The 17,515-nt window shown below is 42.2% G+C and overlaps 1 protein-coding gene across 5 annotated transcripts in view; it reads left to right on the top strand.

The window, feature by feature from the left end:
* The window catches only part of LOC135907248 (uncharacterized), a 29,122-nt gene extending 15,950 nt beyond the window's left edge, over nucleotides 1-13,172 (top strand). For 2 of the 5 annotated variants that reach the window (XM_065438938.2, XM_065438936.2), the window contains 9 exons: nucleotides 217-507; nucleotides 3,368-3,549; nucleotides 7,942-7,996; nucleotides 8,058-8,110; nucleotides 8,176-8,294; nucleotides 9,580-9,725; nucleotides 9,998-10,233; nucleotides 12,379-12,467; nucleotides 12,920-13,172. In XM_065438938.2, coding sequence (XP_065295010.2) covers nucleotides 217-507; nucleotides 3,368-3,549; nucleotides 7,942-7,996; nucleotides 8,058-8,110; nucleotides 8,176-8,294; nucleotides 9,580-9,725; nucleotides 9,998-10,233; nucleotides 12,379-12,467; nucleotides 12,920-13,152 — 1,404 coding nt within the window. In that variant the 3' untranslated portion in view covers nucleotides 13,153-13,172. Of the gene's footprint in view, nucleotides 1-216; nucleotides 508-3,367; nucleotides 3,550-7,941; nucleotides 7,997-8,057; nucleotides 8,111-8,175; nucleotides 8,295-9,579; nucleotides 9,726-9,995; nucleotides 10,234-12,378; nucleotides 12,468-12,919 lie in introns of those variants that run through there. The other 3 variants (XM_065438937.2, XM_065438940.2, XM_070531520.1) reach the window with 3 other exon arrangements.
* The last annotated feature ends 4,343 nt before the right edge of the window (nucleotides 13,173-17,515 follow it).

A 17,515-nucleotide genomic window follows, 5' to 3' on the forward strand; every position in this document is an offset into this window, starting at 1 on the left:
CTGAAGGTCACTGCCTACATTTTTCGTTTTTCAATTATACGATGCCCAGATTATAAGACGGTTTTGCGTGGTCACCTTCAAAGTCTTATAATCGGGTTTCCATAGTATAATACTATCACTGTCTATGCTTGACTAAACTGGCAAAATTGATTTTTTTCTGAAAAGCTACATTTGAAATCTTATTCACTGGATTCAGCTCCTTGTTCCTTTCTGTAGGCAAGCCCAGTTGCAGCAGGACCCATTGCTGAACTTCATAGGCACTGCAATGCTCTGTTCACCTCAGTATCCATAAAAGACTCTGCCACAGCACAGCAGCATGATGAACAGCAGCCTGACAACAAACATGATCCACAACAGCCACACCAACAGGCCCCTTGGCTCTGCTTCATACAGCCTTCCCTGTTCCCTGGTCCTCCCTGGGCACAGCTCCCTACAAACACCCGAATCTGGCTTCCATTGGCCTTGTGCCTGGCCAGTGAGAGACCGCACCCACTGCTGCTCCTACAGGCAAGCAGAATGTCTGTGGCTAGTTGGATATGCAAAACTCGCAAAGCACTTGCACGTGGCCCCCAAGGCCTTCCAAAGTATCAACTTCTTCCCTGACTCGTTACTTCTTCACTTCCCGAGCACACGGCAATGGACAAGTAGATGATCCATTGCTTATTGTACCATGGTACTGTCATATCTACACCCAGAGAGTAGAGAGAGAGATGCCTATTTTCAGTTTGTTTTCGTTTTAATTTTGTGTCTTGTCTTTATATAGTGACATTGTGTTGCCAGTTGCTTAAGTAAGGGTCTCCTCCACACAGTCCACCCACAAACACAACATCATAAGGCCGAAGAGTACAGCCAGCCTCACTCTTGTGCAGAGCGTGGGAATGATGGTCACCAGGGCGCTCCGCAGCCAGCCAGTCACGCATAACGTTCAGTAGTAGCGTTCTGTAGTGGTTCAGTTGTTCAGTAGTGGCCCAGACACTTCTTATCTGAACCCCAGCAGCTAACGCTAGACGTCGCTGGCTGCCTCCGGAGCAGCCTGGTGGCCACCGTTCCCACACTCTACACAAGGGTGATGCCAACTGTACATAAAAACTTTGTATGCAGCCTGGTGTCTGACTCAAGTCAGAGATTCCTGGTGAAAATAAAGAGACACAAGGCAAGTATTGCAATATTATGTGATACCTCTTTCTTGCTCGGCATCAGGTACATCGCAAGCCTCTTAACCACTGCAATGACAGGTTTTCCTGGTGCAAATGCTAATTTAAGTGGCCAGAATGAATGTTACATCACATTACTAACTATCACTGATGCTCACTACTAGACAGCATCTGCTCACGATACCTACAGTCCATAAAGGGTTACTTAGTGGTTTGGTGTACTTTTTGTGTAATCATTGCTTTGTGCTTTAGATATGTCTATTCATATAATAGCAAGTGATATCTGTCTTCTCATGTATCCTACATGCAGAATGCATGAAATACAAGGGCATATTTATTCTCCAGAAAATGGGAAGAAGTACAAGTACTGCTGCCACAGGTGCCAGAATTAAGAGGCCTTCTATCCTTGCAATACTATATCGTTTGCTGCATAATATATTTATGAGATGACGAAAATTGTGTTCATTGCACATGTTACTGAACTCGGTGGTTTATATCTAGAAAGTTGTAACACACAGAGACATTCTTGGAATAAAACGAGACCAAAGCAAACAGAGACAACATCGCAGCAAAGGTGGTCACACATGCCCTGTGTCCTTTGCTGTGGTTTTGTCTCTGTTGGTGTGCCACTTGTTCCTGCTCTCTGCATTATTAGAGTGAGCAATGTGAATTTACGAGTAATGGGTTGGCTTCAGTGGCGGCAATTTACACAGAATGAGTCTGATTAAGGCTCATTTGTGTTAGTTTCCAAATAGAATCAAGTAGTAATATTAGATAGGAATACCCATTGAATGTTAAATTGAATACTTACTATTTTTCTTAAATATTTAATCAAAGCAAAATATAAAAGTTGTGTGGAGTCCTTTTGGTAAAGAAATAAAGAGGAAGGCTTATTTCCTGTATTTCATATATACACTGCCATTCACAACTGAACTTCTTGTCAATTGAGGAATTTGTAAATTGGAAACAATTGAAAGGTTGCTGAGTAGACCATAAATATGATCGCTTGGAGAAAACAAGGAAGGATGGAAAGGAAGAAGGGGAGCGCACCCTCTGGCGCTCCCCTTGTTCCTTTCCATCCTTCCTTGTTTTCGCCAAGCGATCATATTTATGGTCCACTCAGCAATATGAACCAACTAGCCCAGCAACATGTACTTCTGAATTGAAAAGTTATTGCATCTGGTGCATCATGACAATGATGGTATGAAATACAAGAAGAGCACTTCACCATATGTTGATGAAGCAATGTGTTACAGCGTCATGGATCATTTTAAAGAGGTGCAAACATGACGAGATTGTCCAAATAGCGATTTTCTTCGTGTGTATCATAAAAACAAATTTGTTGGCTGTGAAAAGGCAAGGCACTTTCATCAACTGACTGGAAATCCTTGATTATAATTTAATTACTCCATGCACTTGCTCAGTAACTGGTGCCTCTTTACAGGAGCTATGGCTACCCTGTAGCAGAATCATTTGGAACAGTCACTACTTGCACCTGGCTTTCTCCTGGCAGACTCCAATAAGTGTTCTTACTCTTTCTATCAATGCCTAAGTGCATATTCGACAACTTCAAATAATTCATTCACAAATTGAATATGGATTGAATATAAATGGAGTAGCAAAGACTACTTGATTGGTACACAAAATTATGAATATCTGCACATCCCTGTTAAGGTTGCAATACTATCAAAAGAACATGCCTATAAACTACAGGAGACACTAAAAAAACTGCCCCCCACTCTCCATCACAGGGAAGACAAGGATGTACAACTCAGTTTTTGTCCCAGTGTGAACTGGCTTCCATCTTGGTGCCCTATGAACAAGCTGTTGTAAATGCAGTGGAAATAGTTCCTCTTCCCTAACTTTCTTTACTTGTATAGCATGAACTACAGGTTTGTCATATCCTATTTCTTGCATGCATAAAGCATCTTGAGGAACAATCACATTGAAGGCTAGTTTTGAGGTGTTTCTTTATTTGTAAACAGGATAGGATAGGATCTCATTGTTATGCTGGATATGTATTATTCAGGAAAACAGCAGACTCAAACAAGGTCTTTTCAATGTTCTCCGCAATAAGCTTTGAGAATTATGAAACTTATTCTTAGGTTCAACGGCACAAGCTAGAGTTAAAAAAAGTTGGTAAAGCCTTGACTATGCTGTTTACAACATTAGCGAGCAAAAATAATAAATGAAGTTACTGCCATATCTTGCAGTGCCTGACAGCAGCAGAGGGCACACTGTCCACACTCTTGGCTTCTCAGGCAGCCAGCCAAGCCAAATCTTATGAAGTTGCAGATGAAGAGCAGCACTTGTTGAATGCCCTGCTCAGTATACTCATGCTGTGTGACCACCACGAAGGTGAACTCACCAGTGTACTGGTGAGTGTTGTCGAAAAGTAAGTGTTGCTTTCACTTGCAGATAGGTAATAGAGAAGCCAAGCTCAGATTGAAGTTGTAACTGCTTACGATTCTGATAAAACAGAAATGCAGAGATAGTGGTGGGGCAAGTAATCGCCAACTTGCAATATCCATTTCTCACTCGTTTTGTGCTGTAAATAAGCTCATGCACAGTGTGTTTATGTACTGCCAGGCAAGCACTGTAGCACCATGATATATCAGTAGTGTCAGGTGTTTTATGAGAAAGTGTCACAGTTACTTTTTGTCATTCTATGAGTTGATGCAGTCGTAAACCTAGGGAACTTACTGCATACAAGCAGACATGCGCTAAAGCATCTGTCAGCTCTGTGCTGAATTGCATTTCCTGACCAAAGCCCATGATGAGTTCCACCGTGTAGACAAGACCAAGCACCCTCCAATGGAATGCTTACATCACCATCATCACCATCGTCATCAGCCTGGCTATGCCAACTGCAAAGCAAAGGCCTCTCCCATATTTCTCTAACTACCCTGGTCATGTGCTAATTGTGGCCATGTTGTCCCTGCAAACTTAATCTCATCCATCCACCTAACTTTCTGCCACCCTCTGCTGTGCTTCTCTTCTCTTGGAATCCAGTCTGTAACCCTTAATGGCCATCAATTATCTTCCCTTCTCACTACATGCCCTGCCCATGCCCATTTCTTTTTCTTGATTTCAACGAAGACGTCATTAACTCGCATTGGTTCCCTCACCCAATCTGCTCTTTTCTTATCCCTTAACGTTACACCCATCATTCTTATTTCCATAGCTCGTTGCATCGTCCTCAATTTATGCAGAACCCTTTTCATAAGCCTCCAGGTTTCTGCCCCATAGGTGAGTACTGGTAAGACACAGCTGTTTTACACTTTTCTCTTGAGGGATAATGGTAACCTGCTGTTCATGATCTGAGAATGTCTGCCAAAAGCACCCCAGCCCATTCTTATTCTTCTGACTATTTCACTCTCATGATCTGGATTCGCGGTCACTACCTGCCCTAAGTAGATGTATTCCCTTACCACTTCCAATGCCTCGCTACCTATTGTAAACTGCTGTTCTCTTCCGAGACTGTTAAACATTACTTTAGTTTTCTGCAGATTAATTTTTTGACCCACCCTTCTGCTTTGCCTGTCCAAGTCAGTGAGCATGCATTGCTGTTGGTCCCCTGAGTTACTAAGCAAGCCAATATCATCAGCGAATCACAAGTTACTAAGGTATTCACCATTAACTCTTATCCCCAATTCTTCCCAATTCAGGTCTCTGAATACCTCCTGTAAATACGCTGTGAATAGCATTGGAGAGATCGTATCTCCCTGCCTGATGCCCTTCTTTATTGGGATTTTGTTACTTTCTTTCTGGAGGACTATGGTGGCTGTGGAGCCACTGTAGATATCTTTCAGTATTTTTACATACAGCTCGTCTACACCCTGATTCCGTAATGCCTGCATGACTCCTGAGGTTTCGACTGAATCAAACGCTTTCTCGTAATCAATGAAAGATATATATAAGGGTTGGTTATATTCCGCACATTTCTCAATCACCTGATTGATAATGTGAATATGGTCTGTTGTTAAGTAACCTTTACGAAATCCTGCCTGCTCCTTTGGCTGACAGAAGTCTAAGGTGTTCCTGATTCTATTTGCGATTACCTTAGTAAATACTTTGTAGGCAATGGACAGTAAGCTGATCGGTCTATAGTTTTTCTTTAGCATCCCGTTTCTTATGGATCAAGATTATGTTGGCGTTCTTCCAAGATTCTGGTATGCTCAAGGTCATGAGACATTGCATATACAAAGTGGCTAGTTTTTCTAGAACAATCTGCCCACCATCCTCCAACAAATCTGCTGTTGCCTGATCGTCCCCAGCTGCCTTCCCTCTTTGCATAGCTCCCAAGGCTTTCTTTACTTCTTCCGGTGTTACTTGTGGGATGTCGAATTCCTCTAGACCATTCCCTCTTCCATTATCGTCGTGGGTGCCACTGGTACTGTATAAATCTATATAGAACTCCTCAACCATTTGAACTATCTTATCCATATTAGTAATGACATTGCCGGCTTTGTCTCTTAATGCATACATCTGATTCTTGCCTATTCCTAGTTTCTTCTTCACTGCTTTTAGGCTTCCTCCATTCCTGAGAGCATGCTCAATTCTATCCATATTATATTTCCTTATGTCAGCTATATTACGCTTGTTGATTAACTTGGAAAGTTCTACGAATTCTATTCTAGCTGTAGGGTTAGAGGCTTTCATACATTGGTATTTCTTAATCAGATCTTTCGTCTCCTGCGATAGCTTACCGGTATCCTGTCTAACAAAGTTACCACCAACTTCTATTGCACACTCCTTAATGATGCCCATAATATTGTCATTCATTGCTTCAACACTAAGGTCGTCTTCCTGAGTTAAAGCTGGATACCTGTTCTGTAGCTTGAGTCGGAATTCCTCTATTTTCCCTCTTACTGCTAACTCATTGATCGGCTTCTTATGTACCAGTTTCTTCCATTCCCTCCTCAAGGCTAAGCTAATTCAAGTTCTTATCATCCTATGGTCACTGCAGCGCACCTTGCCGAGCACGTCCACATCTTCTATGATGCCAGGGTTAGCGCAGAGTATAAAGTCAATTTCATTTCTAGTCTCGCCATTCGGGCTCCTCCGCATCCACTTTTGGTTACCCTCTGCACCCTCTGCAGTGTCACAGGTCTGACCACCGCCGTGGCCAGTTGATTTGCAGCCGCTGGGGACTGAGGGCCGGGGTTTGATTGTTGTATTCATATAGGAGGTTGTGGCCAAGTACTGCACCAGGGTGGCCAATCCTGCTCTGGTGAGGGAGTGCGTAACCGGTTCTGGTCATCGGGATCAGGCCGCACTCTAGGCCTGTTTATGCAATTTCATCAACACGTGGATGTTTTTTTTTTTAATCCGGTGGAAAATTGTGCGGCACCGGGATTCGAACAATGGTCCTCTTGCACGCGAGGCGGATGCTCTACCTCTGTGCCATCGCGTAGAGCTGGAGGTGGAAAACATTACAGAGGTGGAAAATTCATTTTGATATCAAAGTCTATCTTTTCACCCTGGAAGCACTGTGTGTGTGTGCGTGTGTGCATGTGTGTGTGTGTTTAACGATGAACAGCAACAACTGTGGCAGCAAGAGTGACCACTTTCATGAAAGGCCAACAAACACTCCACCAAGGAAAACATGGGGGAAATTACTTGTACTTACTAATTGAATTAAAGAAATGATAAATTAATGGCAACGAAAACGGATGAATAAACTACTTGCCGCAGGTGGGGAACGATCCTGCATCTTCGCATTACGCGATTTATATTGTGTGGGTTTATTGACCACTTTCCTTCACCCAGAAAGATCACATACTTATGACGCCTGTGGCAGAAAGGATGTTCCACATCCACCGCCAAGGTTTGTGAGTGGTCGCGCTGGCTGACACTCCCAAGGTTAGTTCTAGTAGTAACGCATAAGAAAGTGGACGGGGAAACCACGCCACAGTAGTTCAATTGGTAGAGCATCACATGTGTAATGCGAAAATGTGGGATTGTTCCCCACCTGCGGCAAGTTGTTTTTTTATCCACTTTCATTGCCATTCATTTATAATTTCTTTAATTCAGTTAGTAAGTACAAGTAATTTCCCCTATGTTTTCCTTGGTGTCTTTGTTTGTTGGCTTCTCATGATATGATTAACAAAATTCGGACCCCTTGGTTAGCCCCCTTTCTTCTCACACTTCATGAAAGGTTATTGCAATTAACCTAAGGTCATAAGTTTGGTCAGTGATCGATTTGGTTACATGCAAAAGTTGTTATGTGTGGAGCAGAGTCCCGAAAAGAGCAAATAAATGCAGATTGAATTTATCTTATGTTCTCATATCACTTATTGCAGTGTTTCTTAAAGTGCATGGCCACATTTGAATGAATTCTCTGCGTACATGTATTACAGAACAATGTCTCTTGATCAGGCTTTCCCAAGCAGTCATGTAACTATTAAGGTTTCAGCATACTTTTCTCTCCTTTATTGTATGATAGTGCATTCCATCTGGTTTATTATTTTTACTTTTTTTTAAACCAAGGCTTATCTCTTTCTGTACCAGATGGTAATTGTTAATCAACACAACAGACTTGCCACCAGAATAAGACTTCCTAGTTTAGCTTTTCTCTGTTGTTGGCTATTTCCACAAACTGCAGACAGACAACACACTGTAAAGAGTGTAAAAAGTTGCTTGGTATAGCGGAAGAGTTCCTGACTGTTCATAGAAATGTGAGATGGTGAATGTGCTCTCTGATGGCTGTTAATTCTAATTACGTGGTGCCGTGCAAAAAAAATCAAATTAGGAAAGATACGAAAAATCTTCAAAATCCAAACAGGTTAGATGGGTGGCGAGAGTTTGAATCCACATCACTTGGCAAGGCTAAATCAGAGGTAAGATGCCTTGCATTTATTTATGCGATGCCATCATGCCAAAGTATTTTGTTCGTTTCAGAGGGCCTGGTGGTTTCAGTCACTGCAAGGTCTGCTGATGCCTTATCTGCAGAGGTACGAGGATCCTACTCACGGATCAGCCAGCGAATTTAAACCGAATTTCAAACTTTCCCTACCAGTGTTGTAGCAAGCCTTGCAACACCAATCCTCACAAGTACTCGAGAGAAGCAGTGCTTGTGGCTGCATCAAATGTGGGACGAGATCGAGCAGCACTCCCAAACTTCAAGTAACCTACAGGGTAAGATAACACTTAAAAACACACAGTGAGAAATGGCACGCGAGCAAGTTTTATATCATCATGGCAAAGCAAAATATTGCAACACATTGTGGATAGACATAAAACAAAATGTCACAGGTGAGAAAACACATGTGACATAGCCATAGATGGCATTTAAGGCTGTGAGTGGCACTGGCTGGCACCCCTAAGGCTAGATATAGCACACATACACAAATACTCAGGGAAGTGGATGAGGGCACAGCCACTACTGCAGCTCAGTGACAAGGTATCGCACACGCAGTGCAGAAGATGCGGGCATGGCTCCAACCAAAGTTGTCTTCTCGTCCACTTGCATTTCCCTTTTTGTTATTACTTTTAAATCTCAATTAAAGGAATATTTAATTTTCTTTATGCCTGCCTTGGCTTAATTCATTGTCCATTGGGCTCGTATGGTTGTAACCAACAAAAGACGAGGCCCCTTGGTTCCCCTTCTTGCTCAGGCTCTTTTGTTTGTCTCCTTCGGTCACACTGGTCTACATTTCTGTAGGCAGCAGACCTTATGGCCTCTGGGCTATAAGCATTAGACTTCATGGACACAGGTGTTTACTTTGGTCTCTGGTAGTGAAGTACATGAGCAAGACCACAGACCACCACATACATTATTCTTTAACAAAAACATTATAAAAATATCATTACGTCACATCACTGTTGACAATAACAAGGCGAAAGCTACAGCTTAAATTTCTTAACCGTATATATCTATTATAATCAGACAGCCATTAATCCTCATGAATATCTTTTAGAAACGAGTATGTTTTGCTTCATTGAGATAATACACAGAATATATTAGAAAAGCCGTACAGAACATACATTAATGGTTGTTCATTTTTTTAAACAATACAGGAATGGATCTGGCTTCCAGATGGCGTTGTTAACGTAACTAATAATGACCTTTGCTTCTCTTCCTTGTGACAATGTTGACTCCAATAAAATTGTATTTCCTGACGTGTATGTATTGTTGAGGATGTATGTTTGGTGTAATTTTTACATAACTTGTTTGTTTGTGTTTATGTATGTATGTATGTATGTATGTATGTATGCACGTACATGTGTGTGTTTGTCTGTGTGTATGTGTGTGTGTGTGTTGTTTAAATATTTGTTTCTTGCACCACAATGTATTGTTATTTGTATTATGTTACATGCTACCTCCCTCCCAATGCAATGCCTTGTGGCAATGTAGGTAAAGTGTAAATAAAAATAAAATAATATCGTGCTTTTGAGCTTAATGCCATAAATTGATTTACAGGGGAGAGCCTGTTGGTGGAACTGCTATCATGTACCATGGCTGTGGTACCAACTTTTCCAGCACCACTACTGGCCTGCTTGACCAGGCTAGATGGGCTTGTTTCCAAAGTTGGTGTGGTCTCTGCTAGCAACTCAGCCGCCATGCAGGTACTGCAGAAGATTAAATGTAGCAAGATGCATGCCGTAGTATATGATTTGGCATCGACCATTTATTCCTGAACTTAAGTCACAAACACCCAGGAGCCTTCAAGAGTGCTTAAGTGTGTTCGAGGGGACTGCTCTGGGGAAGTGCTGTTAGCAAACATCGTCTAGCAAGAGTGGAAGCAAAAGGTTTGATGTGGGATGCTAAAAACATGTATATTTTGTCTACTATGCACAGAAGTGGGAAGGCATGACTCGAGAGATTCATTTACATGCAGGTGCTGCTGTCTACACTCTACGACATTCTTCATAGCTCGAAGGAACTGGACAAGCTCTTTGGATCTCGACTTGACTCAAAGATAAACCTAGAGTGTGCTCACATTGCGAATGATATGATAGCACATGCACTGCAGCTTACTCAACGCCAGGAAGATGAACTACTTGGAAGCCATGATTGTGATCAGCGAGTGCTCAACTGCTTGGACTTGCTGGCTGGATTACTCACTGCAGAGAGGTAAAAAGTGTCCTGCGTAAATGCAAGAAGCAAACACAAAACAGCCTACTGATTAATTCATGGGATTTAATGTTTGTGCAAGCTTCAATTCAGTGCCTACATCTGCTTGCTGACATGGACTGAGGCTTTATGCAGCTAACAGTGTGGCAAAATAAGACAAATGAAAAGTGGATGTGTGCAACAAATTGGCCAATTTGTGGTGCCCAACCATAGGTCGGCAAAATCAAAAGAACTCCCATGGACTCACACACAAGATATATTTTTTGCTTAGGGCTCATTCAGACTCAGTCTGGCCAGAACTGTGCTCGGCTAGGCTCACTCATACTCAGACTCACCGAAATACTACACAGCCAGGCTCACTCAGACTCTGAAATTCTACTAAACTGGGCTCACTCGGACTCTTTAAAATGCTACTCAGCTGGGCTCCACTCAGCCTTAAGGGCCGGTCTGAGTCTGAGAGAGTCAACTCATGAGTGAGTTTGCCGACCTATGTACTCAAAATTCCAAAGCAACACATGGGCTAGGGATGACAAGTAATCATTCTTTGAGTACTTCAGGCACTTTCCAATGGATAGTGATCTATGTATGTATCTATCTATGTTTCTATCTAATCATTTTCCTGCCTACCTGGATCACTGGGTAGTCAGTGGTGGAATGAGTAGTGCATCGGGCTGCTGTGCAGAAGTAACAGGGCTCGAAACTAACCATCGGACTAACTTGGGTCGCTGAGTATGTGGCAATGTGTACATACGTTCCACGGGACTGGGTAGCTACCACTGTTCGAAGAAACTCTGACGTCGACTTGGAGTACTAAGTATGTGCCACTCGGTTTGTGCTGGTCTCCAGTGAACCTCTTGGATGCCAACTTGGGACACCAAGTAGGTGCCGATAGGTGTGAGCCACTCTTCACTGAACGAATTTGATGCCAGTGGGTAACTAGGTATGTGCCACTGGGAATGTGCTGCTCTACAATCACAAAAAAGATCCCTTAAATTTATCCGATGCTGAACGGAATCGAACCCATGTCACATGCATTCCTCAAGGACAGCAGCCCGATGCATTGGCAGGCCATGCCACAAATGCACTGGGTATGTGCTGCTTTTCAATTAACGCATTTCACACCAACACTTTAGTGAGCTGCACCATGAATTAACTGGTTATGTGCCACTTTTCAACGAGTTTTTCATGAACTTGGGTCACTGAGTATGTGCCACTTAGTGTGCAGCAAGCGAGGAAACCATTCTCGGCATTCACAGGCACCAGCACGCCATGCTTCTTGTCTTGGAGGCCACACGCAAAATTCTCAGTAGTGCCACTAGCTGGAGCAGCATGTCTGGAACGAAGCATGAGGGTGGAGCCTGGGGTTGTCACATGATGTGTTTCTCAGCGTTCGCATGTGCTAGCATGCCTCGCATTTCGGAGACCACGCGCAGGCTTTGCGGCAGCAGCACTGGATGGTGGTGAGTGTTCTTAGGGACACACGAAAGAGGAGTCCCGCTGCAGTGCACGCTTCATATATAACTCGTTTTGACGGTGTCAGTACATCGTATCACTATATTGATTCAGTGGTAATGCATTACTGTTGACAGTCATCGTGAGGTGGGTTCTGCTGCAATTTTTTTGCAAGACTTGCGAGAGACAGCTTGTTATAGACAAGCACGAATACCCTCAAGTTGGTCTTGAAATAAAAAATTCTAGCCTAGCTGTGTCACTGCACAGAAACACAACTAGATGCTCCTTGGCTGGGAAACAAAACTTCGTTCAGCAAACTGAACACAGCTGCTGTACTCATCATACATGGACTTCTTCAGTATCTGTGCACTTAATACAGTAAAGCAGCAAGGTTAAGAATCTGTAGTGTGAGGTCAAGTTTTAAAACAATGGGTTTCAGGCACTAGCAACAATATCTGCTTCCAGTTACTGCCTGTCACTCTACGAACAACTTGTAAGTAAAAGTTCTATAATTGTCATAGATATGATGATTACTAATGGTTGGCACTAGGATGTGCCTCTACTTGAACAAATGCCTATTTGATTTGAAGTAACTGTAATCCTTTCAGCAAACAGCTACACCCTTTGCTCCTTTTTGTTACTGCTATGTTCCTGGTTAACAGTGTTGGCGCGTTATAATTCCTTTCTAAACAGGAATGCATCTTGGGAAGAAAGCCTCTCTCAGACAGCTGAAGATATTACTCTGGATTTGGTTGCAGAACAGCTGATGAGAACACCACAAGGTATTGCACAGACATATGAGTCTTTGAGGAAAAAATTTATGATGACTACGAAATGACTGAACTCTTACAAAAATGTTTGTACAAAAGGAATCTACTGCTTTACCTACATCATAGCTGCACCCATTATTATTAAATCAAAATATTAAAAAAAAGTTTATTAACCCATACAATACATACATTGTTAACCCATTTGTGCTATGGCTAGAATGTTGTCCCCAAAATCTAATGAGAAAATGTTTCTCAATATGATAGTGGGTGACCCCGTATGCATGAATAACATCTGTGAATCTTACTAAGTACCCATCATTTTCAATGTTTTCAGAGCTGTCACAATGCTTAGCATGCATTATTGCTCTTTTACTGTGAAATGCCTGCAAAGTTGTGTCAGCCAAAGAAACAGTGCAACGTTACTTGTTGCACCACTGGTTCTGTAGACACTGTGCACTTTGCAGGCCCACAGAACATCAAGTATTTGCACACTGTGCTTCGTCAAAATGAGACCTGGATAAGACACACCCTAGCCATCCCACCATCGGACCACCATGATGTTACACTGCCATTGCAGAGCACGCTTGATCTCAGGAGCAGTCATCAGACAACAAAGGAACACAAGTTCAACCCTCTAGAAGCATATGCCACCTGCCTACATATTGCACAAAACTATGACAAGACTTCTACTCCATAATAAAGCTTTTTATAAAATTCCGAGAGTTCATGCTTCGACAACAAAGCCATGACAGTGTCCTACGAATAACCAGAAACATTATTTGCTTTTCTTGCTTTTGGCACTGGCTGTAAGGGGGTGGTCGCTAAAGAATATAATAAATAAAACTAATAAAGTTTGTAAATTTTTAACTTATCACATATGATAAATTCTTATTTATCTTTAGTCAGCAGTTCAGAATCATGAATGCATCTGGGAATCCTTGTTTGCACGTTATCTGGTAAAAGGGGCTATCTGCACGAAACGGACCTCCATTCTTATATGTAATTTCATTCCAACATTATGTCGCACAGCAAATCAGATGAATAATAGAGTCCAGGAGCAGAAGATTAGGAGCTGGAAATGTGACAATTAAGGATATACATGGTGTTCTAGCTAACATTAGCCTAACTGTTAAAAACTGATCCAACTGGATTATGAGACCTATAATGTTTGGTCATCGATCCGCTTCTTCCACCAGGACAATCTTTGGGTGCCATGTATCTTAAATTTATTTTATATTAATTAAACAAGTTCATAATTTTAAAGGGCGTGGCATCCAATGGGAAACCTCTTGTGTACTAAAACAAAAAATTCATTTGTTTTCATCATGCTATGGCCTGCGTAATTATTTTTATGCACTTGTAGTGTGTGAAACACAAAAAGTGCCACGCGTTTTACTGTTATTATTAATAGCGTTAATATCATATGCTTACTTTTCACATAACCCTCAAGCGAAAGCACATATATTTATTTATTTATTTATTCAGAATACCTCTAAAGGCCCTCTCACAGGGAAGTATTACATAGGGGGGGCGGTGCCGTAACGCATACAGATGTAATAAGTGAGTAATAAGTTCAAAACAAAAATTGGGAACTGATAAACAATAATCACAAAAGATAATAATACAAGACCAATAAGATTATTGTGGTAGTAATAATAATCAGAAGTGTTTAAGAAGAATATGTATCACAAGCACACGAAAAATGGAGGGTAATCTGGGTCATAGAAAGCACTCAGACCATTAATGTACAACAAATCAGTAAACAATACAACGCGTAAACTATAAAAAAAAAGGCAAAACACCGCAATAAAAATAGGAACAATAACCAAAAAAATATGCATGTTACATAGAGGACAAGAACATCTTTTAACATCATTCTTAGGGGAAAAAAATGGGGGGGGGGACATGACACAAGAAAGGTTTACGCACTTTCATTAAGGATTAGAAGTTTCTGGAATTTATTTATGTCGGTGACGGTTGCGATGTGTGATGGCAAGCTATTCCACTCGGTTATGGTGCGCGGTATGAATGATCTGGCATAAGTTAGTGTGCGACACGTGAAGCGTTCGATTTTAAAAGGGTGACCACGGCAGGGAAAGATGGCAGGGGGTGGCCTAAAGAAGTCCTCGCGAAGTGATGCATGATGGTAGAGCTTATGAAAAAGTGATAAGCGAGCGATTTTACGCCGACATGATAACACATGCAGTTCAGCACGATTCAATGAAGTGACGCTGGTGTGACGCGAGTAATCCGAAAAAATAAAACGCACAGCACGGTTCTGCAGGGCTTCGATGTATTTAATATTGTAGACTTGATCGGGATCCCAAATGGCTGAGGCATATTCTATTTTAGGACGGATTAAAGTGATATAAGCCTGTTTAGGTAAGTGCGATGGGGTGTGTTTCAAGTTACGTTTAAGAAACCCAAGTGAGCAGTTTGCTGAAGCAAGGGTGACGTTAATATGGTAATTCCAGGACAGGTCAGACTGAAAGTTAACTCCAAGATATGTGTACGTGGTCGTAAGTTCCACTGAAGTATTCTTTAGCAAGTAAGACGTTGGAATTCGAGAAGCTTTTTTAGAGAAAGACATCAACTTAGTTTTTGAAGGATTTAGTGTCATTAGTCAAGTTGTGCACCACGAAGTTAAGGAGTCAAGGTCAGATTGTAGAGATTGGCAGTCAGCTTCAGAAGAGATGTTGCGGTAAATAACACAATCATCAGCGAATAGCCTAACTCTAGATTTGAGGGACGAGGGTAAGTCATTTACATAAATTAGGAAAAGCAATGGACCAAGCACACTTCCTTGAGGAACACCGGATGAGACTGGGATGAAAGGAGAGTCAAAGTTATTGACGGACGTGAACTGTTGTCTATTAGAGAGGAAGGCTTGCACCCATGCCAGAACAAGTGGGTGAATATTAAGATGTCCAAGTTTTAGTAAGAGTCGGTGGTGAGGAACTCGATCGAACGCTTTTGAGAAGTCAAGGAATATGGCGTCAATTTGGATGCCGGCGTCCAATGATGAGTGTAAATCCTGAGTAAATCCTGCAAGTTGTGTTTCACATGAGAAGCCCTTGCGAAAACCGTGCTGGTATTTGAAGATGATATTGTGTTCCTCTAAATATGTAATTACTTGTGATTGTAAAATGTGTTCCAAGAGTTTACAGATGGTACTAGTTAAAGATATAGGTCTGTAGTTAAGTGGGGACGAGCGATCCCCTGATTAAATATGGGCACTACTTTTGCTATTAGCCAGTCCTGAGGAATTGTGCCTGACGATATTGATAGAGAGAAGATGGCTGCCAAGCAACGATAGATACCAGAAGAAATATGTTTAAGTATTTTGTTGTTGAAGCCATTATAATCAGATGCAGATGACGTCTTTAATTTTCCAAGTAGAGATAAAATACCATCTTCGTCAATTATTATTTCAGTCATATTAATACCCGAAACAACAACAATGCTAGGGCATGTAGTAATATCCTCAAGAGTAAAAACTGTTGAGAATGAATCATTTAATAACTTAGCACATTCAGATTCAGTAACAGGAGAACCATTGTTATTAGCAAGAGTTACAACGGGGTGGTTGCTGGGATTTATTGTGCGCCAAAAGCGCCGAGGGTTATTTATTAGCAAAGATGGCAAATCACGACTGAAAAAGCGACGACGAGTAGTTTTTAAAAGCTGTTGATATTCCTTGTCACACTTTTTATAGCAACACCACGAAGCCGATAGTCTGTTTTTGTCTGCCATTCTGAAAAGTCGTTTCTTTTTATTATTAAGTCGATGTAATTGCTGATTGAACCATGGAGAAATGTTGCTTGTTTTGATGGTCATAACTGGAATGTATTGTAACTGCAAGCATTATTTTAATACCAAAACCCGGGAAGCCTCCGCAATTGGAAAACTTACGGCCAATTTCCTTAACTTCATGCGTGGGGAAATTGATGGAGCACGTCGTCCAGACCAGACTGATGGGCTTTATGGAGCAGGGCGATCTGTGGCCACATGGGATGGTCGGGTTCCGACCTCACTTGTGTACGCAGGACGTCATGCTCCAAATCAAACATGATATAATAGACTCAAGGTCTAAAGATGCAAAATCAATTCTGGGACTGGACCTCACGAAGGCTTTTGATAACGTAAAGCATGAGGCGGTCCTGGAAGGGCTGAACAAGATTAATGTAGGTACCAGCTAGGACATATCGATACATCAGGGACTTCCTGACGGGAAGAACTGCTTGCATGAGGTTCCAAATGCTGGAATCCCCCATAATTGAGCTATGGAGTAAGGGTACGCCCCAAGGATCGGTGCTGTCTCCCCTACTCTTCAACGTGGCTATGAGAGAACTCCCCGAGCAATTGGCAAAGCTCGAGGGATTAAAATTTAGTATATATGCGGATGATATCACCCTCTGGGTCAACCGGGGAAGTGATTCAGCCGTCGAAAACCTGCTCCAGGCCGCCACCGACATCATAGTCGATTACGCGGCCGAGAGAGGCCTAGCATGCTCGCCGCAGAAATCAGAATTGTTTATATACAATCCTCGAAACACCTAAGGTGCAAGGCACCGTCGGAGATCAAAATTGAAGTGGCGGGTAAAGAGGTACCAATAGTCGAGCAAATTAGAATCTTGGGCCTGATTCTCCAGTCACACGGCCGCAATGGCGAGACCGTCAAGAGGCTGCAGAATCACGCAATACAGACCCTGAGCCTAATTAGGCGGGTGGCCAGCAAAGGCCGAGGGCTAAAGGAAAAAAATTTAATTAAACTAATACAGGCGTACATATTCAGCCGGGTGAGCTATGCAACACCATATCTCGATTTGAAAGTGGTGGAAATAGAAAAGATTGATTCTCTAATGAGAAAATGCGTAAAACGAGCGCTGGGACTGCCCATGTGTACATCAACAGAGAGACTGATGGCTCTAGGAGTGCACAACACATGGGCAGAACTGGTGGAAGCGGTGCGAACCTCTCAAATTGAGACACTTAGCACCACGAGGACAGGAAGAGCCATATTGGCCAAAGTTGGAATAAATCCGGACAGAGGCCCCACC

This window comes from Dermacentor albipictus, chromosome 1 (assembly GCF_038994185.2).
Source record: "Dermacentor albipictus isolate Rhodes 1998 colony chromosome 1, USDA_Dalb.pri_finalv2, whole genome shotgun sequence".
In the NCBI taxonomy this organism is placed as follows: domain Eukaryota; kingdom Metazoa; phylum Arthropoda; class Arachnida; order Ixodida; family Ixodidae; genus Dermacentor; species Dermacentor albipictus.